Below are 26570 nucleotides of genomic sequence, written 5' to 3' on the forward strand. Positions count from 1 at the left end.
TGCATCAATTTGTGTTGGGTTTGCCTCTCTTTGCAGCTTTGCCTCTTGCCTACTGGATTGCGTTGTAATATGGAGCAATTATTTTGTGTATGTTCAGGGACACGGCAGTAGTAGCATATCAGCCCGACTCCTATCCAAATCTTCCACCTCCTCTTCCATAGGATTTATTGTTTTGAGACACTCGGCAACTTGGTTGATTGGGACCTATTTGCGATTGATGTTGCTACCTTTCCACCATTCTCAAATTCCTATTTCGAGTGTTGTAAAAACATGTTTCAGTGGTGTTGCTCTTTCCGTAGATAGCACATGGCTCCTACGTGCTTTTCATCTAACACTCTTCCTTTGTATAGCCCTAGGGGGTTATTACACTTCGTGCACCAGACATCCAATCTCATTCCGGATCCTGTGTGTCCTCCGGCAAGCCATGCTAGGGCAACCTTCGGTCTTCTTGAACATCCACTGCCTGCTTTCTGGCTTTCTTCTTTCGAGGCTTTCATTGTTCGGCATCCCACTCCTGACTGGAATCTAATTCTGAGGTGTCTTACTAGAATTTGACTCAAAATTTTCTTCTTCCTTCTTTTTTCTTGTCCTTCTTTTTCTTCTTAGGTTCTTTGCTTGTCTACTTCAAGATCCCCTCAGCTCTGGTTTCTCCTACCACCACTCATTTAAAGATGAGGGTCTCCAAATGATATGATGCTGCTACCATCTAGAGCTTTTCCCTCATTCCTCTCACAAACCACTTACTCGATGTGGCTGAGGTAGGTTTGTTGGGCTGATCCATACACATTAGCAATGCTTTAAATTCTGTCGCATAATCCTTTGTTGGCCTCTTCTTTTGAGCAGCCTTTGTAGCTTCTCCAGTACTTCCGTGATGGTCTTATCTCTCATAAATCTTTTTAGGAAAGCCTTCTTTAATTATTTAAACATGTGGAAATAATGCAGACCATATTGGGTGTATAAGTTGGATGGCCTTGCCATCTAGAGTTGTCGTAAAGCACTCTGTCTTTTGCGAAAATGGAGCTCAGGTGCCCAAGAAGGTAGTCTCGAAGGCGAAGATGTGAGCATTTGGATCCTCCTCACTCTTGCCCTTGAACTTCCGGTATTTGAGAGACATCCTTCCCATAGCTAGTGGTTCTTCTTCTTCTTGATCTTCATGTCTCCTATTTTGAAGCTCCTGGTGCCCTCCCTCTCCCTCCTAATTTCTCAAAGGTTGTTGATTCTGCCATTCTTGCTAGTGTGGTGTTCTTTTCGAAAGTCTTCTTGGACGATGCGATCACCCTTTACTTCCTGCTGAGGCCTCCAACTTCCTGCGAGATACTACATTGAGCTCTCTTCATTCTCCATGCAATGTCCATTGCAGTCCTATGCCTCCCTCGTGAACATACCCAACATAAGGACGCACGCACTTCCTCTCTTGATCTACCGTGACTAGCGTTTCTATTCATACTTCTTGTGCAAAACTAACCTCAAAACTAGCCTCTACCTTCCTACTCCCCTTCTTGGTGTCCCACTCCCTAGCAAGGTCAGTGAAAGTGTCAGTGTTCGGTCAAGACCCGATACTTACGTGGTTCCACCACCTAGTCGACTCTTGAAGAGCAGCGACTAATGCAACTGCACCCAATGTGATAAGCCAACGCTAGCGCATTGAGCTGTCGATCTACCTAAGCTTGGGGAGTTAGTCGTCGTGACTACAAGAAGATTAGTTCTTAGGTCCTTGATGATCCAAAAAGGAATACAATTAACATAGAATGGACTCGAAATAGACAGAACTATGCAGTGCATAATAGACAAGTCAAAGACCAACCCATGAGACACTCTTCAATATTAGCTTGGACTCTCACAATACAATATACTGGCAATCACTTAGCTCATAAACTCCTACGCTCAACTATCCACTCAGTTCTCTAGCCTCTAATCCACACACTCGAGAATAATCCCCTTTGATACTTATATCCATCCCCATTTGCAAGAAACTGCTACCAGAGATGTTACAAAGCAAGAAAGCTTATCCCATAATAGTTTGTTATAAAACGGGTCAATCTGGGGGGCAACTTGGACGGCGGCCAAATGGGCTGGTTGTTGGCTACCAATAGTAATCCAAATAGTCCCTTGGCAATGTTCAAAATACCAACGGATATTGTGTGTGGGAGAGGCTACAAACTTCTCCTCTGTGCGTGATCTACAATCATTTGAGTATCCTCCGTGGACTCTTCACTATTGGTTCATCATTGAATTCAAACCTCTCTGGCAAGAAAACACGTTTTAGTGTGTGCTATAACAGAAGGATCAACTCTATATAGGAAGATTCTTGGTAGTTTGATGCACTATCCTCTGGAGAAATTTCACGTCCCAACATTTTTTCGGATCTCAAGTGCATGTAAGAAATCTTCAGTAGTAGTATGGACCGAATTTTATTATTTTATTAGCTTCCTATGTCTCTTGTTGCCCAAAGGAGGGCTGAGTTATTCATGACATAAATGACTCTGGTTTTTCACATGTATGTTTTTTGCTTACCCTTCAATTTCAAGGTGATAGTATGTACCAACATTGTCTCCATAGTTGATTTGACCAAGCACAATTTACAAATGAGTTAGTCCAGGAGATAATCATGATGTGAATATCTTTAGGATAGTCATGCTTCATGAAAAACCCTAGATAGTCTTCATGTCACGTGAACTTGACCATTTGAGTAAGATTTATGAACATAATACCTTTCACAAAGACACTTCCATTTCCTCTAAGGCCTCTATAAATATCATCAATCTTTATCAAAAAAATTAATTGCCGTAATTTCCATTGAAGCATAACTTCCAACAACATATGCAAAAGTATGTTAAGAAATCTAAGTTGGTCATATTTGATTGAAGCCAAATGCTTAATCTATTTACATGTGCACGATAAGTATATAGGCAAGGTCATGCATGTCCGGTCCACACACAAGAGAAGGATGCGAAGCCTTTAAATTCTTTCCCTTTCAAAGGAAGAACATGGCCTTGGAAGAAGCAATAGTAAGCCCATCCAAGCTCTTCACCAAGACAGGCAAGTTTAATATGAGCTCTTCGAATGAACTGTTAGGATCACCTTTCAAATTTACGAATGTACCTTAATAAAGGTTATGTCTTTCTTGAAGACTCGTGTGGTGGATGTCTAAAATCCAAAGCTAGATGTCTCCCAATTATACACACCTACGGTGACAAAAATCTATCTGCCAATACACACAACATCATCCTCATCAAATTAAACTTGACATAGCTAGTAGTAAATTAAATTTGACATAGCTAGCACTACTAGCAGTGCCCCAAAAAAAACATATTTTTCAACCAATCAAAATAAGGATAACTCTTAAATCTACCTGGTTTTTGTTCCGAAATATGTCAGTTTTATAATGAAAATCATTCCTTAAAATAAGTACTTGGCACTACTAGCAGTGCCCAAAAAAAAAACATATTTTTCAACCAATCAAAATAAAGATAACTCTTAAATCTACCTAGTATTTGTTTCAAAATATGCCGGCTTTATAATGAAAATCATTCCTTAAAATAAGGACTACTTAATATCTCAGCCGGTTTTTTCTTAATTTTGGCCGGTACATCTACACTAGCATGCCTTTTTTTTTTTATGCACTGGCTACAAGTAACCTACATGTGTCTTGTGTGGTCAACTTTTATTTACAACACATACATGGTGTGTCATCATACCACACGTGATTTAAATAATAGTAAATTGTTACACTGAAGAAAACTTTTACAAAAAAAGCAACCTAATAATGAGTCAACAACACTCTCTCAATGACAACATAAATTATACCCTCCTTAATTCAAAAAAAAACAATTGTTGCCAAGGTTGTGACAAAGCGTGCTTGTGGGCTGATGCTGTTTGCTATGTTTTAAGGATGAGAGAGATGTGCAAGGCACCAACTTCATTCCCTTCCAAGCTTTCTAGCAGGACAAAAAGCAGCGCTGGTGATAATTTCAACCATGAAAGAAATAATAAAAAACAAGTCGTGAACCACATTCCTGCTCTTTAAGGAATGACTAATTTATAAATTTGACATAAAATACCTTCTTTTTTCGAGGAATTAAAATTAAAAATTATCAGACACCATGGCTTCTAGGTTCGGCCACACGTGGTGCTTGACGCGATCCCGGATTTGAAAACTGCCCAACAACTCTAGAGTGGGGTAGCTCCCCCTCTCCTTTTGAAAGAGCAACAATGTTGTCCTCCAGATATTTCTTGGGAAGCCTGCCAACTATATTGCCTTCTTCATTCCCTTGTTTATCCAGAAACGCAAAATGCGGGATGCCTTCCACCCCAAACTCATCAAGTTCCTCTTCCCATCTGCTGTTGTCAACATTGAGCATGACAAAGTTTACAAGACCCCTGCATTGCAAGCAAACCACCATTATAATCCGGTTTTAAAGATTTCCTCATGGGTACCTAAAATATGGGAAATACATAGTATTTTGCAGTGGTTTGGGATATTTTAAAGCTGAGGGCTTCCTCTAAAAGGTACTCACACACCCACTCTACCATCACGTTTTGATCATTTGACAACATAGCTCCTCCATCTTGCCTCCAGCTCTACACACAAACATACACATGAATAGACACACAAAAGCACTTCACAACACTCCAACCCAACAAAGGCCCAACTACACCTGGCCAACCCCAAGCACCAAGCAAATACGCATACGTATGCATACACACACATGGAAAAGGACATGGCAGCTCTCCAACCCAACCATCGGCCCAACTGCTCCTGACCAACCCCAAGCACCAACCCAACATAGACGTATGCATGAACAGATGTGAAACAGCAACCCCAACCATAGACCCAACTGCTCTTGACCAACCCCGACCACGAACCTACATACATGCATACACATGAACAGACATGGAAAGGCACTTTAAAACTCTCCAACTCACCAACCATAGAGACCGAACTGCTCTTGAACGACAACCCCAAGCACTAACCCAACACACATGAAGAGACATGGAAAAGCACTGCTCTCCCCCGACAATAAGCCCAACTGCTTGTGACCAACCTCAAGCAAGTGGGCATCCCCTGCCCGTGAACTGGACACATCATAGCAAGCATTCACATGAAAACAAGTCACGTGAAAACAGTTTCAAGCAAGCAGAGATGCATGCATATAAATTATGCAATGGAAATCTCCCCCGTTCCTGCAACCTGTAAATAGCAGGTCTTTCCGAGCACAGAACTGGCTCCGTGGGAAGCCTAAACTGGGATCCCTGACAATGGGTTCCACGTCCTAGACACAATACGGGTGACACGAGGCCTGGCCTCCCGTAGGTGATGCGAGTCTTGGCCTCAGTAGTACGGGTGACACGAAGCTCCCTGGCCTCGGGTACCTTGGCACCAAATAGAGGAAGACCACTTGGGCGGCCAAATGGTGACACCAGGCCCTCAATACAAAAGTACAAGAACTCCTCGACGAGTAGTTGGAATATCATAAGCAGGAGGTGATGCAAGAAAGAGAACAACATACACAATTGCATCTAGGTGGAAGGCCTCAAGGAACAACATAAGGTTGAAGTAGCAGACTTCGAAGCCAACGCACACACGACCGTGCTAGAGGTGCGAAACAAGCTATAACTAATGAAGAAGACAACCGCTGCCACGCTCTTCAAAAGAGATTGGAGGAAAAGAAAAAAGAGTTGCAGGCCACAGAGACGGGCTTGAAGGAGCAGATGGCAGCCTTGGAAAGCCAGGTGGCACAGGATCTATGAGATCAGCTGCGAAAACTTTGATATCAAAGTCAACGATCTCAAAGGATCCCTGCAAGTCTTGCAAGCCGAGAAAATCAACATGCTTCAAAGCCATCAGCAGGTAATATCTCACCTCAATGAACAAATCTTGGATGCACATTCGGTAACCGCAGGTCTCCAGGCAGAGGTCGCCATCATCACAAAGGAGAGAGATGACTTAGCCACTCAGCACAAGCAGCTCACTGAAGCCCGCCAACAACCAGAAGTTGTCGAGAACAAGCTGTAGCCATGGCATTAGCAGCCCCAGAAGCACAGGTAACCGCTCTCCAACAACACCTAAGCCATCACAACGAGCCGGTCTAGGTAGATGATGACACATTGGTAAGCTAGCGGAAAGGGTAGCCCCTTTGGTGGCTGACCTTCCAGTGGTTCCTCAGACCCATAGTTGCACCCGGTTCGCACACCACTGGAAAAGTTCATTCGATCGGTTCGGTTCGATCTGGTTCGATACAGTACGGTCCGGCTTGATTCGAACCTGATATGACCGTTCCGTTTTCTGCCCGTTTTTTCTGCCGTTTGGAGAGCCGTTTGATGGGTGTTTTTGGGGCTCTTGCTTGCTTGCCTTGAGGCTTGAGGCTTGAGGCTTGGCAACTTGGCCCTTTGGTTGCCAACTTGCCTTTAGGCTTTGCTTGAGGCTTGAGTCTCTAGGCTCTCCCTATTATCTATATAATAGGCCCTCCCCCAACCCCATCCTCACAAGTTCTCATTGCTCAACCCTCCCCTCACAAGTGCTCAAGTCTATGCTCTCCCTTGAGTCCCCTCTAGGCTCTCTCCCTCTTCCTCAAGGGCCAAGGCTCAAGCCTCCCCCTCAAGGCTCAAGGCTCAAGGCTCTCCCTCTTCCTCAACTTTCAAGCCTCTAGGCTCTCTCTCGAGTCTTGAGTCTTCCTCAAGCCTCCCCCTCTTCCTCAAGCCTCTCCCTCCCTCTTCCTCAAGCCTCTCCCTACCTCTCCCTTTCCTTTTCTTGGGACCCTTCTCTCCTCTTTCACCATGAGAGAAAAGCAAGAAGCATTTACTTTGCATGCCATTACCCATGAGAAGAACGAGGGGAAGTCGGGGGCATGGAAGTGGACTTGCAAGTATTGTGGCAAGGCCTACACTAGTAGTGCCACTAGGCTTCTTGCACATCTCTCCAAGATGGAGGGGCAAATTGCACCTTGCAAGATGATCCCTCAAGACATTTCCGATGGCCTTGTGAAGAAGTACTCCTTGCTTGGCAAAGCAAGTGATAGTGGAAGAGTCCCCCCCGCTGTTGCCGCCGCTCAAGACGAAGTCATCCCGCCGGCAAGCAATACATCCTCTTCATCATTCTCCGCATCCTTCTCCCCCTTCACCAACTCCAACCCCTCATCAAAGAGACCAAGTGAGTTTGAGGTTCCACACAAGAGGCAAGCCACTCTTGGAGGCTCCATTGGAGCAAATGTGGCCTCTCTCTCTTGGGTCCAAGCAAAGCAACAAGATGCAAATGTGGAGATTGCACGCACGATCATTGAGTGCAATCTTGCATTTCGTGTCCTCAAAACTCCTCAATGGCAAAGGATGGTGAAGGCCATTGCCGAAGTAGGACCATGCCATGGCCCTTGGCATGGTATCACCTACAACGACATGCACACGAAGTCACTTGATGAAGAAAAGGAGAGAATCAACAAGACCCTCGAGCCCGTCTGAGCGGGATGGGTGAAGTATGGGTGTTCCATCCTCTCCGCAGATGGATCGATAGAAAGAAGAGGCATCCTCAACATTCTAGTATCTTGCCCTCTTGGCACGTACTTCTTGCGGGCCGTGGATGCCGGAAAGGCGGGGAAGAAACCCTCGGGCGAGGTCATCTATCGCCACATTCGACAAGCCATAATCGAGGTAAGATACAATTTTAATTTTTGAGTTTGAAGCTTGAAAGTTTAGCCTTTGCCTTTTACTCAACTTTCAAGTCTTATTTATTTTCCTTTTTCATGCATAATTGCATCCATGATCCATCATCCTTGTAGGTTGGCCCCGAAAAATGTGGTTCAAGTGGTTATGGACAATACATCCAATTGCTGCAAGATGGGCCGCTTGCTTGAGGAGGAGTTTAAGTCCATAGTATGGACTCCTTGTGCCTCTCACTGGCTTGACTTGCTTATGGAGGACATAGGCAAGTTAGAGTGGGTGAAGAGTGTGGTGACACAAGCCACTCAAATTGTCACTTTTTTCAGTCAAAAAGTCAAGATCCTTGCTATCTTCCGCCATCACAGCAACTTGGAGATGAAGAAGCCATCCTCGACGCGCTTTGCCTACATGTGGCTTCTTCTAGAGCGCCTTTGTGATGTCATGCCTCAGCTCCAAGTAACACTGGTTTCACTAGAGTGGTAGGAATGGATACAAGGTGAGATACCTTCGCGTGTCGATGAGACAAGAGCCATTCAACGGCTATGCTTGAGAGAGAAGTTTTGGCGCCAGGTCCGCACCCTAGTCATTGCGGTTACTCCCTTATATAGGGTTTTACGCATGACAGACATGGAGAGGGCTACTATGGGGCTCCTCACTCACTTTATGAGAGAGGCCATTGCTGAGATTACCCGCACCACAGTCCTCGATGAGCTTGATCCAGAGTAAATGCTAACAAGGTAAATAAGATTCAACTTTTCAAGAATAAGTAATAACTAAAATAGAATGTTGAATCTTAATACTCGTTCTTTCGTTTTTCTCATATAAGATATTCTCCCCTTTATTTTAAAATTCACAGTGATCCCCTTGAGACTACTCCTCGATGCGATGCTATCTTGGCACTCGTGGAGAAGAGATGAAAGTGGATGAAGAGGCCTATCCATGGCCTTGCTGCTTTGTTACATCCTGCCTACAAAGCACTCTCACTTTTCACTAATCAAGGGTTGCTTTCAGCTAGGGATGCTTTCTTACCGAAAGCATTACCCGATGATGAGAATGGGCAATTTCAGTTCTTACAGAAGCTCATCAACTATAATGATCAGAGGGGCCCCGCATTCACCAATGCGGTATGTTGGAGGAGGGATTCTATGGTGAAGCCTCTCTTTTGGTGGGAGTCATTTACTTACCAACAACCTCACCTACAAAGAGTCGCTTTGAGGATTCTAGCGCAGGTAACCACTAACCACTTGGCACCAAGTTACTAAATTATGTGTAGATACTAGAATCCTAAACATTGTTTATTTTTATTGTGGATTAGGATTGCTCTTCGGGTGCATGTGCACTAGAGTTCCTACTCACTTATTATCTTCTTCTTTTTCTCATTCTTCTCACTTATATTCACTTGCATAGCCCTAATTTTTTGAACGATTGAGAGCATCCCTAACAAAGGAGTGGCTGTAGCTCCTCAATTGATTATACTCATACTCCCCTAGCTTATAATGGTGCGTGCAATGCACGATATGAGTCAAGCTAGACAAGTATATTGTTATGTAACATGTTAGACTTACATAACTTTCAATGGATTATTATTTAGCTCCTAATCAATTATAAAACTTGAAAGTAAACGTCGACGAATTCAAGTTGACGGTGGATACTCTTAAAAGTGTCCACAAGGAGCGTAATGGAGAGGAGGAGGCCATATATGTAGAGCTCTACAAAGAGCTAGAGAAGATTGATATACGAGTCTCTCGCACTCGTCGTGGCCGCCGAGCTAGAGGTGGAGTACAGGTTCGGCCTATTCTTGCCTTTGGCTCTCGAAGCTCTGATCGCCCAGTTGCTTCCTATGTAAGCCATGGCTCTTGGAGCTCTACCTCCGAAGCGATTAGAGTTGAGGATGCTCCCATTGCGGAGTCTTCTTCGGCAGTTCATGGTGATATTAGGGAGCCCGAATATGATGATGAGGGCAACGTTCAACTATGCTCGGACCCCTTCACAAACCTTTACTCTGTTTTTTGCTTCACTAACACTCTCCCTCTGTCAATATAACATAAATCTATGTGAGAAACTAACACAAAGGGATCTGGCATTAATCCAATAGAATACCACTAGATATACACATCCATCCCACAGTCATAATGGTTGTATTTAGAGGGGCTCTCGAGCTAAGGGAGGGACAATCTATATATATTCCCTACACCCCATTGTTCTTAACTTTCGATCTTGGTGTAGGATACTAATGAATTCAACTAACTTTAATCAAAGTGAGGAGCTCCTAGAGCTCATGAAACCTACCTACATTAATTCTTTTATTACTCCTCTCCCCAAAAGACAAAAGAACCTAGAATGGATACTCCCACACGGATGGGTAGAAGCATGGGATACACACCAACACCTTCTTCTACATAATAGTAAAACTTACCACCCTTATGGCATTCTTAAAATTTCTGATATCATATATGCACACCTCCGTACTCTATTAGTATAAGCAATTGCACATAGAGTACCCTTCATTCCGTAAGGAAGAGGATTTCCATGCCCTTCACTGAGAAACCACCACCACCTTTCAATGACAAGGATAAGGATAAGCAAAAGGAAGATGAGGACAACACCTACCTCGTGTTTAGTCCCATAACCTCCCATATATCTAGTATATATGATAATCAAAATAAGGGAGAAACTAATGCACCACTAATCGAGAGTGACTTCCCTCCTTCCTCTTTTGATTTCAACACTAACCCTCTCGACCCCAAGGAACCTCTGGACGGTCAGCCAGAGGCAGACCCATCTACTCAACACCTTCAAGAGGAGCCGGCCGATCGTACCAAAGACCCAATCTTGGATCTACCACCACCAACAGAATATGAGCAGCTTATTCTCATAGGGAACCCATTGCTTAAGCCTCATCTAATGCGTAAGGCTCTATTGCAAATCACGCCTTTTGATCCCACAATCCCTATTCAGGTAAAAGCATATGCAACAGCCCCCCAAGCCACCAGTTTTACCATATCCCTTGATAGGGGACAGGCCAAAGGCAATCGAGCTTGGAAAGCTAGAGCAACACGAGTCCTTGTGAACCAATGTCACAAAAAGCTCCAGACTAGCAAATCCATGGCTTGCAAATCTGCTGGAAATATGCCTTGTCACCTACATGATAGCACATGCTTACAAAAGGTGGAAGCAAGAACATGCAACAAGCACAGTCCCGTGGAGGGTATGAGGAAATCAAATAAAATGTTGATGGATAGGTTTCAGCCGAAGAGTTTGGTATCCAGCCAGCGTGAAGACTGCCATTCCTTACTATCAAGCAATATGCAGATATTTACAAGGCGTCTCCAAGGCATATTCAAATTGAACTATCATACATGCCCATTCAAAGAAGATTTACTGACAGGCAATTCAGTGAAAGGCGGACCAAAGATTCTCATTTTGTTTATAACTTTCCTCATTTTGAGCACAGCAATTTTGACACTATAAACCACATCAATTTATGCTCACAATGGTACAAGCATGGAGAGCAATTCCAGATCCAACAATCATGGCCACCGTGAGATTCTTCAAGCTTATCATACTTCTCATGGATATACAGGATGATTATCTACACAGTTACAACCATGAGGGCATGTGCTTTGACCTCAATACAAGGCCTTCAAACAGTGGCATCATGTATTATTACCATAGGCTTAGGTGTCTTCCATTCTACATCATACTACTTTTGAAGACATGATACATACCAACTTCTGAAGGATGCTCTACCTTCTCCGAAATACTATGTGTTTCCTCCAAACACGAAAAAGCTGTTGCAAGAAATATGTAGGGTAGCATGCCCTCCAGCAATAGATTCAGAGGATGGAATCTCCATCAGGTAGGGAGAGATGTTAACCCCATTTTGAGGTTAACTTAGCGTCTCTCCGTTACATATGAGAGAAAGCACAATAATTGCCATGAAATGGCACTATAAATGTTGTAATTATGAGAATGGCTGGTCATGCCCAAGCCTATGTATCTTGTAGTCATTTAGTTGGCTTGGTTCTAGCATGAAAGACAAGATTCTTGGCTACTGCCATTGCACTTTGACTGTCAATGAGAATTGGAGTAGCGGTGTCTCTTGAGACAAAGATCCTCCATCAATCTTCTCAACCATACACATTCGACTGTCACATTAAATGCTGCTCTGTATTCAGCTTACAATTGGTTGCTTCTTACTTAGCCAGGAGATGCATGAGTGTCCAAGGAAGAAACAATTTCCAGATGTGGACTGTCGTGTATCATAGTCACATGCTCAGTCGGAATCAGAGAAGGCCTACAATTCTAAATCACCCCCCTTGGAATAGAACAATCCAAGGTCTTGAGTGCCTTGTAAGTATCTAAAGATACATGCTTAGTACCTAGAAATGCATAAACTTTGAAAGCTATGACACACCAAACTGAATGTCTGGCCGTGAGTTACACAAATATATAAGGCATCCAACACCTTGATCATAAGTGGTTATGTTGAATAGTTCTCCAAGATCCTGCAGGCTGAGCTTTACACCAAGTTTCATTGGTATAGAGATTAGTTTGCAACTTTCCATATTGAACCTATTGAGCAGTGCCTTAAATGTACTTGGACTGCTTAATGACTATACCATCATCTTGCTATATAAACCGCATACCCAAGTAGTAATGCAAAAGACCAAGATCTAACATCTTAAAATTTGAGGCGAGGTCGCCTTGAAATCTGTTATCAAGTTCCTGTCAACAGCATGTCATCAACATAGAGAATGACAAGAAGCAAATCCTACTTGTCCTTTTTGACATACAATGATGTCGTGTGTAAGCGTGGCAACAGTTGTGATCACTAGCACGTACACACATCAGAACATGAGAAACCTCTCTCTCATATGGAGTGTGTGCTCCAAGAAGTCTTGAATCCACAGCCTCCCCAGTGACCAGTCTCCCCATTGAAAGTTATGGCCTCTCACAACTAGGCTAATGCCTTAGGATTACTCTACACGCCTTCTTCACTCCTTTTATGTTTATTCACATTATATAGTTACTACTCTGCAGGGGGGCTTGACTGGACATTTGATTGAGTCACACAGTGAATCTCTCATTTCAGTTCCTTTCTCTTGTTTTCTAAAATAATGCAGTGATCGATCAGTAATTAAGTTGACGTGTTCTCCAGATGCACCTTGGCGGGCATCTCAGGAGTCAGGACTTGAAAGAATTTTCCACTCATAAGGTCTTCTACATGGCCACCTTGCTGCCCTGCCACACAACAAGATCACTGGGTTGATCGCTCAAGGGTGGACAAGCTACCTCAAGCTTGGTAGCCTCTGCCATGAGATTGACCTTTCCATCCAAAGCTCCTGAAACCCTTCTGACCACATGAGTCTCCACACGCCACACTAGTAGCCTCTGCCATGAAATTGACCTTTCCATCCAAAGCTCCTGAAACCCTTTTGATCACATGGGTCTCCACATGCCACCGAGAAAAGATACTAGCTTCGTCACCTCAAGCTTGGTAGCCTCTGCCATGAGATTGACCTTTCCATCCAAAGGACCTGAAACCCTTTTGACCACATGGGTCTCCACACGCCGCCGAGACCCCCATTGGGGGATGATCAGCAGCATTACTGCGAGGCGTGTTTGGAGAGCCTGCTGTTTGCCTCACCTTCAATTGAGATTTTTAGGGCTGTGTATCATATATAGATACACGCTGCCACCAATGGAAACACATTCAGGAAGATCTTTCCAGCCACTATGAGGGGTAGGGAGCCAAGTGTAGCCCGCCCCCACCCCCCGCCCCCTCTTTCCCCTTCCCCTTCTTTCAAACCCCAAACAAAGTTGTTTTGTGTGACTTTCTGTTGCTGACTGCTTAAATTTACAAAATTGTGGCTACAATAATAACAAAAATATTGCATGTATAGCAATACTCCATTCAAACATCAAACATTTGTGGCATGGACATGACCAAAGCAGCAGATAAAAGCATCCTATGGAAATGCATACTTGTATTGCTGCTCCACCTTGTAAACATCAGGAGCCATTTCTCGGCAAACCTCACACCAGTCTGCGTAGAATTCAACGACAGTCGGCCTGCCATTTGAGAGAGCCTACAATTGAAGTACTACATCAACATAGGCACAAATCTGATGTGGATACGTACAGGACCCATATCATGGAAAGTATATAGCACACCCATAATACCTCTTCATAAGGTATAGCACTGGCTGCAAGCTCGCCAAGGGTTGCACCAGAAAGCCCTCCTCTTGTGACCAAAAACAAGCCAATTGCTGCCAGAGCAGAAGTTATGGCAATATTTCTGTTTGTGGCCTTTGTAGGACCTTCCATTGAGCTAACGGTCTCTGTATTGTTTCCACTATCTGAACTACCAGCATCCCTGCTCACGGATGCTGCTTCATCTGCAGTATCCTATAGCACATACAGTTAAATGCACAGGTCAGACAGGTTTTACGAAACTGCCCTGTTTCATAACACAGCTAGTACAACTTACCTTTGAAGAGATCAGACAAAATCAAAGGTAGACATCCACCTAGATATGAACCCATTTTGACTTACCTTGTGACACTCATGACCTTTATACCAGCTCATTTGAATATAAAAAGAAATTTTTTGCACAAAATTTAAATTCACAGACAGATCAAAAAACTGCAAGAATCAAGAGTATCCGACTTCTCTCCTCCCATGCTTCAGGTTACATGTCTGCCATGCCACACATAGACGTGGCTTGATCCTTGGATACCTGCAAACTCCTGGAAGGAAAGAAGTGCAGAGTGCTAAAGTGAAATCTTCAGTGTCAAACGGTGAAACTCTCCCTATGCCAAAGAATCACTATGCATCTCTGATTCTCACACACGTGACTCTACAAAGGACTAAATGCCCCTAAAAAAAGCACCCTCAGATCTCAGTGTACAAAGCAATTTGCCTCCACTCCACCTGTCCCATAAATCTACACTCTAGTCTAATGTACCAATTTCCATGTAACTTTATTCGCAGGCTTGCATCGCATTTGAGTGCAAGAGTTTATGAGATGTTGAACTACCTCTTTCTTGTGATGGCAGACCTTGCATGTATGTGCAAACTAGTGAAGAGCTTGTTGGACTCAGGTCTGGTGTGCTAGATTGGATTTCACCTTTGAAGGGTGAAAATGGGTTAAATTGTATGAACGTTGCCTGCATTCTTTATTGCTATTTTAGGTTCACTATTTTTAGTGTGCCGAGCACTGGCCGTTGATGTGTTAAAGAGGTTTTGGTATATAATTTAGCAGGCATGAAGGGTGAAAATGGGTTAAATTGTTTGAACGTTGCCTGCATTCTTTATTGCTATGTTAGGTTCACTATTTTTAGTGTGCTGAGCACTGGCCGTTGATGTGTTAAAGAGGTTTTGATATATAATTTAGTAGGCATGCTGCCTACAGCACAGCACTCACAAGCAAGGATCTTTCTGCAAACTGGAGACTCTATCATCTCTGCTTCTGCACTGGTCTTTCTACTCAAAGTCACCTCACATCAGAGGGCTCTTGTACATATGTTCATTCACCATTATATATAGACTCACTCACCTGTTTCATGCGGTGTTGTTTTGCTCTAATCTCTCGTACATATGCTCCTTTCATCCTTTTGCCCTAACATGTATCAGAGCTATCATGAGCAAAGGGATTGAAGACCTCAAGAGCACAAAGCATGGATCGTCTACCCACACTCCTGAAGGACCAATTTTCTCACCAGAAGTTGATTCTCCAAACTCTGATCTGGACCACACAAGAAATGGGACTTCTTACTCAAAGGAGAGCCCCCTTCAAGATCTTACTTTGGGAGACGATCAACCCATCTACATCACTTCACCTTCACCACCTTTGCCATCACGATCGCCCTCTCTGACTTTATCAAATTTTGTTTCCAAAGGGGGATACATTCCTTTTACCTGTGTGTCAGTGTGGGACCCTGGCATCTCTCATCTTCTCTCATGGTCCCCTTTTTGGCTTGAGAGGGGGTGTGTGAAAACAGCATTTTTCCCAGCCCTAAAAAGGGGATTTTACTGGGCTTTGGTTTTATTTGGGATTATTTGTGTCTTTGTTGCTGGCCGACAGCCTATAGGCTGGCCGACTAGCAATCCCACAGACTATATATAGCTTTGCCTCATCACTTCACCATGGTACCACTTCTTGACCATATCAGTTACCATCTGCTATTGTTGTTGCTGTTGCCAGCGCATACACCATACTTGCTTTATCATCATCGCTTGTCACATCAGTATTTACTACTGGCCACACCTTGGGACAGCAGCCCACTCTCTGCTACTACAGGCCACACCTTGGGACAGCAGCCTGCTCTGCTATAGCACAGTACTTCAGCGTTTTACATCTGGCTACACTTTGGGACAGCAGCCCTCTCTGCCATTTAGATCACATCAGCGTTACATTTCTGTTCATGGGATAGAAGCCCTCTCTGCCACATACATCACATCAGCGTTACATATCTATTCATGGGAGAGCAACCCTCTCTGCTTCAGTAGAGCATATCAGCATTTTATCTTCAGCTCATGGGACAGCAGCCCTCTTTGCTACATAGAGCACTTCAGCATTTTTTCCTCAGCTCACACCATCAGGACAGCAGCCCATTCTCTGCTTATCTTCACCATCGACACCACTCTGGATGGCAACCCTCTCTGCTCTTCACCACCCCTCAGGTACACAGCACCCTTGTCACCAGAGCCTGCACCCTTCAGGTCTTGCAACACCCTTGTCACAAGAGCTTGTACCACTACACCACTCGGGACGGTAGCCGTCTCTTCTCTTCATCTACCACCTTAGGTACCGCAGCACCCTTGTCACTTGAGCCTGCATCACCTCATCTTCCGCTGCCACTACCACCTCGGAGTGCTTTGCCTCACATCGACACGAGCCTTCGACACCAATCGTGCTTCAGCTCCGACATCATCTTCTACACTGGTCTTTCTACTCAAAGTCACTTCACATCAGAGAGCTCTTTTACTTATGTTCATTCACCATTATATATAGACTCACTCACCTATTTCATGCTATGTTGTTTTGCTCTGATCTCTTGTACATCTGGTCCTTTCGTCTTTTTTCCCTCACACAGCATTCTATCCTTCACCATAATTTCGTTTGATGTGATATGTGTGTACTATGTCATGCAATACCAACCACCCCTCCCCCTCCTCCTCCCCAAAACCAAAAGAAAAAAGTACAATCTACAAGGGTCAAGCATGTTTAGTGGTGTCGGTGCTCAATTTCCAAAAGGCACATCCACATGCTCTAGTTTGATTGAGTAGATTACTAGGTAGAAGATTAGACTTATTGGAAGGTTGTATTGCATACCACAGCTTTTGGGCATGCAAGGAAACAATAAATCACCACACAAACATACATCACACCTGGCAATCAACACATTGAGTTGTCCCAATATGGTTTATTAAATATCCAAGCAACCTGCTCCCCTGCCAAATTAAAGGATCCATAAATCCTAGCGCTAGTTTAGCAACAAAAAACTCTAGATGGAAAGGAAAAGGATTTGACTAACCTGTGAGAGAAGTAGGATAAGCCAATGAGGTGATAGCTCAAGTGGTGAAGGTGTTTGCCTAGGACCAAGAGGTCCTATGTTCAAAACCCCCCTTGGTGTTTCCTCGGCGGCATCGCCTATACAGGTGGAGAAATAAGTGTCTACGGGCAGCTGTCTATGGGCGGTGAAATTTGGTAACTATGGGAGGATCTTGGGCCAAACGCCAATTTGGGAAAAAAAAAGGATAAATTTTACTTACGAATATTGTTTTCTTAACAACATTTTGTTTTACACTCTTTAACCGTGCAAGTGCTACTCATCTAAGATCCATCCCTAACTGACATAAGTGGTCAACCCACTGGCTAAGAACGGGTAGCAAGACCAAAAGGCCTTACAAAGTCCTTCCCCTTCTTCTTAGCCAACAACATAGGACTCAAACCGCTTACGGGTATAACGTTCTCAACCAAATAACATCAAGGAAAGCATGTTCAAACAGAGAGCCAACTTACTCTAAAAATGCACCTTGTTATCTCTTTTATGCAAAGGTTTTAAACCTATTACTAGCCCCTAAATACTGGTGCTTTCTAGCGCTCACAATCTTATACATCAAGCTGTGATAAGGTCTGGATATAAACCTGTGCTAACCCTCCAACTTACAGAGTATCGAATGTCCTGAAGGACCTCTTCTCCCAATGGTTATGGGGATGCCAAAAGTATATAAAATGCTTCTCCCATAGTAAGCACACAAACATGCTACACAACCACTTACTTGGGTTGGTAACAGGGACCTAGAAGCATATGATTCCATGGCATCCTACCCGTACTACTTTCAAAAAAGACCATTACTTTACTAAAGAGAAAAGCCATAAGTAAGCTTCACCCCATTTCTTTTTGTTTAGTGAAGATGTATTTATATTAATAATATGAAAAGTACATATAAACTGTGGGTTAGTCTTCTCAAACAATCAAGAGAAGAACTACCCACAGAAACTGCTCAATCCAATATCGTCTTAGCGAGTAGTTTCATTGTATCTGACTCCCATCTGTTTACACTCACCAGACTAGCAATGTTAGCTTTCACTAAACAGATAACTTTCTTAGGATCTACACTTTGCATGCCATCATTAACAAAGACCAGAGTGTTCCTCGTAGACCAAATCTCCCACAGGAATGTAAATCTTGCAAATCCAAAAAGGCTATTACTCTCCTCTGCTGGACCAATCTTTTTACCCAAAACCCAATAGCCATGTACATTGCAGCCCAAAAATATTCCCCCCCCATTTAGAGAGCTGTGTCCAAAAGGATCTTAATGCCGGGCAATCCCAAAAGGCATGCTTGAAAACCTCGATGGCTGCTTTGCAAAGCACTCTCGCATACCAAAAAAGCAGGCTGTTTCGCAGCACCCATAGCTGCCTTCTGCAGAATGATCACATGCGTGCCTACAGCCCTGTGCATGGCAAAAAGCACAACACAACCGGCTTCTTTTGCGCACAACAGGCTGCCCCCGGGGGGCTAGCCTGGACAGGCCATACATGGCTGGCCACAAAGAAAAACGCCTTCTCTTCACCAATAAGGTCGAGCAACATGAAAAAAAAAAAGCACAATCTTCCCACACAAACCTGAAAACAGTAGCAAACGGAAAGATGATCAATGCATGCAAGAAGACAATCAAGTGGCTCTCATACTAACTGAAACTGACAAACACACGTATAGCGGCTCACCTCCCAACCATAGCTCCTGCAAAGCAACCCCCTCCTAACCTAGCCACAACATCCCATACCACCATAGCCCACCCACCAAGGTGTGGGCTAGAGCTCAAGGTCTGGGCCTTGCTTGGATCTCGATCCTGCATAACGGATATGCACTTATGAGCCAATAACTCACTTATATAGGCTTGGGGCTAATATAAAGCAGGAGAGATGGAATGTGGAGAAACTACTAGATCTACCACCAGAGTCGTCTATTGTGGATGTGCTTAAGCTCAAATGCGAAGAGGCCGCAAAAAATAGCAAACTAAAGTACTATAGCACTCGCATCAATCCAACATGTTGGGAAACTTATAAAGAAACACCAGGTCACACCCAACCACATCCTGTCATTCCCATGCATCCAAGGCAAGATGAGCTATCACACTTCTTCGCACCTGCTCCCATGATTTGGCCATTGAAACTAGAGCATGGAGTGGTCTAGAAAGAAAAGATCAAGTATGCAAATTATGTCAAGGTCATGATATTGAGGATGAGGAACACTTCACATGTAAGATCAACGGAGCGTGCAGTGACAGATTCAACCACGTGTCAAGAGATAGAGAGAGAGAGAAATGAAATGAAATGAAATGTTATATTAACGTCTTCAAAAGGCCATAATGACCTATGAGACCAAAAGTTGCATCATGGTGGATCTGATACAATGTCTGGATAAAAAAACCCAAAAAATGAAAAATAAAGATGATACTACAGGCACCTAGAAAATGAAACTGGAAATGGAAGGTAAACAGAAACCCTTATAGGGTGTGAATATAGTGAGGGGGGGGGGGGGGGGGGGTACGCTATGGAGGTGAGTGGAATATAGTGAGGGGATACAATATCATGTGGGACGGAGGGGTACACTATGGAGGTGCCTCCATCTCATAATATGTGCCGCATCGGACGCTGGCGGATCTCCTCAATATCCTCCATGGTGAGTACTCTGACTGGACGTCTCCCATGCCGTGCTAGTATGGTCCTGATCCTCTGTTGTAGTCTCCGCCGGTGTCGAGATGGGCCTCTCATCTTGGGGCGCCTGGACCGCCCCAGCTCTATAGCCCGATCAATCAGTGTACCTCTGGTGCGGGGCGGCTGTACTCTGGGGCTAGCTGCAATGCCTACTGACCTGACTGCTCAATCTCTGGTCGAAAGAAGTCTGTAATCTGCCTCTGTAGGTGTCTCTCCCTCTCTGATCCCCTCCCTCTCAGGAGACCCTCTCTATGTCTACGCAGCTCCAGCAAGTACAATCCAAGGCATCTCTGATCCTGGTATCTCATGACTCTAGAAAGTGGTCCAAAGCCCTCTCTGAACAGGCAGTGGAAACGGCCTCGTATCTCAGAGAGAGAGAGGGGAGAGGAAAAAGAGGTATATGGATTTTTGCACAGTACACACTGAGCGGGGAACAGGCCCCTCCCCCTTTTCAGGAATTTATTTCAGGAGCAATCCACAGGCATTTCCAAGCTAGGACCAATACAACAAATGAATACAATATCAAACAAATATGTCAATGACGAGGTTGGGCTGAAGTCAGTGTCGAGGCATAAGATCTCTGATGCCGAGCACACCATAAGGATGACCCACAAGAGTCTTACACCAGGTTAGTACCAATGTCCAAGGTCTCAATCAAATTTTGATGCTCACAGATACCCACAAGAACTCAGCACCCAATCTGTAAGGAATCTCAAAAAAACGACAAGCACCAAGGTGGTGGTTGCTGGGCATGACAGGAGACAGTTTAGGGTGGCGGTTGGCTAACTATGTTGTTGTCAGCGGCTGAGCAACAAGAGGTGGCGGCACAGTAAAGCGCAGGGCGGTGTAGTGGAGACGGTGCAGACTGGGCGGTGCAGGGCACTACAAGGTTGGGTGCCAAGGAACGGCAGGCAGCACTACAAAGGCGGCAAAGGTGTTAGAAGGCGGCGGCGGCTACGTTCACGAGCAATAGGCGACGGCGGCGCTTCAGGGCAGCGCAGGTAGAGCAACCAGCAGCGGCGCTAAAGGAGGCGGTGGTGCTACAGGTGGCGGCACTACCAGGCGAAGCAGAGGCGGAGGGCGGCGATCTCAGAGGTGGCAACTCGCGTCAGGTAGCGCTGGCACAAGGTAGCGGAGATGTTGGCCGCGCAGAGGCGTAGGGTGGCAAGAAGATGATAATGATGCTCTCCTCAAGATTTCTCTTGCTCTCCACAAGATTTCTCTCCACAGGGTTGATCTGTCATCCAAAGAGATCCATACTTCTTTTATACTTGAAGGGGGTCCTTGCTTTGTGCCATGCTTTGCTTTTGCTTTTTCTTTTTGCTTTGCTTTTATCTTTTCTCTTTTAAATATTTTAATAATAATCAAATATGGCCAAAGTTCTTGATTTATGCTTTTCTAGCTTCATGGCCTTGCTTTTTGGCCCTGGAGCTACTTTTTTGGAAAAGCCGCTTTTAGCTTTTTTATCCGGCTTAGTGTCCTCTTTCCAATAGTGCCCTTGGTTTGCGGTCAATAGAGTTTGACTTTTTGCTTTTTCTTGCTTTTTGACCAAAGCTGGTGCTTTTCCTGAGCCAGCTTTATGAACCCTATTCCCATGTGTCCATCAACCTGTCCATGAGTCCGGGCATGAGGTCCATCATGTGAAAAGTGTTGGATTATATCATCTCCAGAGGGTCTACATCACCTTTTCATGCTTGTACTGGTCATTTTATGAGACCCTGCATTGGCATATTTTAGCATATATTATTCAGCATTTTTCTACCATTTTTAGGCATTGTTTTAGCATTTTATGCTACTCATCTGTTGTCAACCTGCTCTACAGCTAGCCGACCAGCACTCTAGGGGAGTATATAAGGGCTAACCCCCCTTTCCCCCATTTCATCTCATTCTTTTTTTTTCCGAGAAAAGATCCTTTCATTAGTTATGTAAAAACGCCCGTAGGGCTACAAAAGATCCTCTCTGCTCATAAGAAAACAGAGCAGAGAACAAAGCAAGGCAGCCAGGGAGACTCTCCCTAGGTGCTGAAAAATACAAGTATCAGTACAAAGAACTGAGAGGCTATATCATACAGTAGGAGGGGGGGAAAGCCAAACAGGTGGCCTGTAGTGCCAACGGGGGGACCCCGCGTGCAGGGTATAGAAGGGGCCGCTGCGCCAAGTGGTGTGAAAGGCCTGGCGCCGCAAGATCGCCTCATCCGGATGCGGTCATACTGTCCTCGCAGGGTGTGGATCAACTCCTGCCAGATCCCCCGAACAGTCTCTGCTCGTGGCTCCAGTCTCCCCTCAAAGGCCCTGAAGCACCGGGCCCTCCAGGTGAACCATATGGTGAGGCTGCTGAGGAGCTCCCATCGTAGATCCCTCTCCTGTGTCCAGCCGGCGGACGAGAAGTCCGGTGAAGGAACAAGGCGAGGCTGGCCCCTAATGAATCTGATGGCCTGACTGTCCTGCTCCGTCTCATAGCCCATAGCAGGCCCTAACGAAGTCGACCAAGCAGCGGCACCCCACGTATACATACCCTCTGGAGAATTTCATCTCATTCTTTTGCATCTTGTTGAGGTCATTAGCAACTGCTTCTGCTACTTACCATTGTTCAGCACCTACGGGCTTCCCACGTGCTTAGTTTTCAGCAATAAACATTAGTTTCCACAATTTACATGTCTTGTACCTGGGCCTACATCTGTGTTTTCTATTTGCTTCACTTTCACAACTGGCATCAGATAAAAATGCTGACCTGTGAGCAGAAGAGAGCTGCGTTTTCTGTTTTGGAGCAGAGCCTTCGATAGTTTGTTGCGTTTTCTGCAGATTTCAGCATAGAAGGTGCTGCGTTTTCTTCCAATAGCAGAGGCTTCCTCAAGATTTATGCGTTTTCTTCATCTGACGCTTGGAACTATTGTGTTTCTGAATTTTCAGCAAATATTGCTGATTTTTTTTCTGTTGATTGGATTGTTGAAGCCCTCTTTTAGGTGCTGAGCTTGGAGAGATCTTTCTTCTTCCCCTCCTTTTAGTTTCCCACGCTCCCTCCCTTTCTTCTTGCTGTGCACAGCCTGAGAGGAGGATTTGTTTTTCAGCCCCTTTCTTAAGAGAAGGTTTCTTGTCAAAGGACATGGCTTCACAAAGTTTCTCTACTGCTGCTCCTTCTCCTATTGATTCTCCAGCACCATCACAGCCTGGATCCCCTGCTCCCACTCCACACGTGGTTCCTATTCCCAATCTTTCCTCTCTGAGTTTCTCTCATCTAGGTCTTGCTCCCACCCCTACCCATATACCATCCTACAATCCTCCCCAAGTCAGTGACTCCATGAAGCTTATAGCAACCAGCTATCATACTTGGTCTTTCTACACTCAGTTGTTGCTGGAAGGAGCCAGTGTGTGGATGGCTATCTCCACACCTCACTTGGTGGACCCTGCTTTGAGAAGCATATTGGATGCTCGAGCTCGTCTTATCATCATCCATTGCATGACTCCATCTATACAGGCACAGTTTGTCTCTACCCGGAGTAATGCTCATCAGATGTGGACAAAGATCCAAAGGAGGTATGGGAGAGTTTCGATAGTGAAGATTGCCAAATTGGAGTCAGATTTGGAGAAGCTTACAATCAATGAGTCAAATAACTTGATTGAGAAGATTGGAGAGTTCACCCATATCAAGCTGCAGCTTGAGGAGTACTGGAGCACCATCAACAATCCCATCCATAAACTACTTGGTAAATTGCCTGCTTCCTTTGATTCTGTCAGGGATAATATTTATTTCGGTGATCCTCTCCCCCCTTTTGAGGAAGTCGTGAGTTATCTCCACGACAAGTGCATGCTTCGCGGGAAAGGCAAGTCAGAGTCTACTTTTGTTGCCTTTGACAAGGGCAAAGGCAAAGGCGGAAAAGGGAACTCCACCACCACCAACAACAACAACAACAAAACAAAGGCAAAGGCAAGGGTTAATGGGATTCTAAGGAATCCAAGGACAAAAGCAATGAATGAGATTATTGTGGCAGGTCAGGTCATACTAAGTCTCGCTGCTTTGCTCGTCGTGATGATTCTTGAGCAGCCAAAGCCAAGTATAAACGCCAGGATGCTTCTAAAGCATCTGACAAGGACAACACCAAAGATAAAGGAAAAGTTTCAGAGGAGGAATCTGCCGAAGTTGCATACATGGCAGTCATAGATTCATCCACTTCTTCATAGGATTCACTCCTCGTGATCACAGATATGACTTGTCCTGAAGAGTTTAGTGACACACCTGAAGCACTGGAATGGGTTGGTGATAGTGGTGCTTCAGCCTATACGACCAATCAGGCCCATATCTTGGAGGACTACTAGACTCTCTTCTTCAGTTCGCATCGGCAACAACTCTTCACTTCCTGTCACCAGTGTTGGTAATGCTTCTTTGGGTTCCTCTACCACCTTACATGATGTTCTTCATGTACCACGGATTTCCAAAAATCTATTTTCAGTATACAAAGCTTCTCAGAAGGGACTTGGTGTGTACTTTGATGATGAGGTCATCAAAGTAATTGACAGGAAGACTCTCTCGGTTGTTGCCAATGGAGTCCATGATGGGGGCCTCTACAAGATCACCAATTTTTCTTTCTTCCCAAATCCCTCACACTGATTCCCATATTCATCAACTTTTCTTCCCCTTGATGGCTTTGGTTTCTAAGGTAGATACTTCTCTGTGGCATTCTCACTTCGGTCATGTACCCATTGTTGCCTTACAGAAGTTCCATTCTACGCAGGTCATCCAGCATAATGGGCAAGCACCATCGAGATGCATTTCTAAAGGAGGCCACTCATCGAGCAACCCGAAGATTGGAGCTTATACATGCAAATCTTGCAAGGCCTATGGAGGTTGAGTCTCTTGGAGGGACTCGATATTTTCTTCTTCTTCTGGATGATTTCACTCACAAAGTCTGGGGTTCTGGCTCGCAAGTCATATGCTTTTGCCCGTTTCAGGACTAGGGGTAGAGTTTCATTCCTCCAAATTGATAATGGTGGCGAGTTTGTACCATCTGATGGCTTCCTTGCTTCGAAGGGCATTCACTGACAGACTACAGTTCCTTACACTCCTCAGTAAAATGGAGTTGTGGAACAAAAGAACCAGACCGTCAAAGAGATGGCTCATGCTTTGTTGCATCATGCAAGTCTCCGTCCTGCTTTCAAGGGTGAAGTTGTGGCTGCCTCAGTTTATCTCATTAACCGCTCTCTCACAAAAGCAATTGAGGGGATGACTCCAGAGGAGGCTTTTACAGGATACAAGCCTTCTGTTTCTCATCTACATGTTTTCGGTTGTGCTGCTTATGTGCATGTCCCAGATAAGAAAAGGACCACACTCTCACCGAAGTCAAAGAGGATGATCTTCACATGCTACAGTCTGAGATCCAAAGGGTACCGTTTTTGGGATCCGGAGATTGATGACGACATCATTTTTCATGATGCTCGGTTTGATGAGTGCTTGTTTGGCATTGATTCCTCTCCATCTGATGCATCTTCCGACTTTCTGGATGATCCATTCCCGGCAGATGCTGGTGATCTTATACCTCTTCCACGTCCATCTCCTCCTCCTCCTCCTCCTCCTGCTACAACCCCTCCTCCTCCTCCTCCTCCCCCTGCTACAACCCCGCTGCCAGCTGCTACTTTACATCCTCCCATTCCTGTTGCACCAACTTCTACATCTCCCAATCCCTCTACGAGTCCTACTTTGACTCCGGGATTACCCTCACCAGTGCTTACTTCATCACCACTTCCAATAGCATCGGATGAGTTCCTCTAGTGCAACTGGATATTCTTCTTCATGCTTTGAGAGGAAGGCAGTCTACCTCGGTGGGTTCAGCAACTCTTTAGAGATTCTGGTCTCACTGATGCACAGCTTCATAACCAAATCTCTACCACCACCCGTGGACCTCGCCGTTCATCTCGGGCTTCCACATCTCATCACACAATGAATTATGCCCTCATGAGTTCTCTCCAGGAGATCGATGAGCCCGAGAGTCCAAAGGAGGCTCTTTCACAGCCCCGCAGTGGCGGCAAGCCATGGAAACAAAGATGGCCTCTATTGAGAGGAATAACACTTGATCTTTGGTGCCAAGGCCTTTACATCGTCATGTTATTAGTGTGAAATGGATTTTCAAAGTCAAGTTTCATGCAAATGGTACTTGGGACAAGTACAAAGCCCGCCTTGTTGCTCGAGGATATGCTCAAAAGGCAAGTGAAGACTTTGATGAGACATTTGCTCCTACAGCCAGGTATACCACCATCAAGATTGTTTTGGCTCTGGCTACACTTTTCAGATGGCCCGTGTTCCAGCAGATGGATGTCAAATCTGCTTTTCTGAATGGAGATTTAGAGGAGAAAGTTTATGTTGAGCAACCTCCTGGTTTTGTGATTCAGGGACAGGACACCCATGTGTATCTTCTACAGAAGGCTCTTTATGGTCTCAAACAAGCACCCTGTGCTTGGTATCACAAGATTGTTGCCTTCTTGTTATCTGTTGGCTTGAGAGGGCATATGCTGACAGCAATCTCTATGTGCTTCTTTTTGATGGAGATATTTGTGTCGTCGTTTTGTATGTTGATGACCTCACACAAGTTCAATCCAAGCTTTCAGAGACATTTGAGATGACTGATCTTGGCCTTCTACATTATTTTCTTGGGCTGGAGGTTTGCCACAAAGATGACTGTATCTTCTTTCTC

At 44.7% G+C, this 26570-nt stretch overlaps 1 protein-coding gene across 3 annotated transcripts in view; it reads right to left on the minus strand.

Moving 5' to 3' along the window:
* Positions 1 to 2944: 2944 nt before the first annotated feature.
* The window catches only part of HCF164 (Thioredoxin superfamily protein), a 40748-nt gene continuing 17122 nt past the window's right edge, over positions 2945 to 26570 (minus strand). The window contains exons 2-5 of one of the 3 annotated variants that reach the window (XM_086781382.1): positions 13840 to 14064; positions 13642 to 13745; positions 4062 to 4380; positions 2945 to 3205 (exon numbers count right to left, since the gene is read on the minus strand). In XM_086781382.1, the coding sequence (XP_086637508.1) occupies positions 4095 to 4380; positions 13642 to 13745; positions 13840 to 14064 (615 nt within the window). In that variant the 3' untranslated portion in view covers positions 2945 to 3205; positions 4062 to 4094. Of the gene's footprint in view, positions 3206 to 3781; positions 4381 to 13641; positions 13746 to 13839; positions 14065 to 26570 lie in introns of those variants that run through there. The other 2 variants (XM_086781380.1, XM_086781379.1) reach the window with 2 other exon arrangements.

Source organism: Cibotium barometz, chromosome 43 (genome assembly GCF_041138505.1).
Source record: "Cibotium barometz isolate CiBa-2024 chromosome 43, ASM4113850v1, whole genome shotgun sequence".
NCBI classification, from domain to species: domain Eukaryota; kingdom Viridiplantae; phylum Streptophyta; class Polypodiopsida; order Cyatheales; family Cibotiaceae; genus Cibotium; species Cibotium barometz.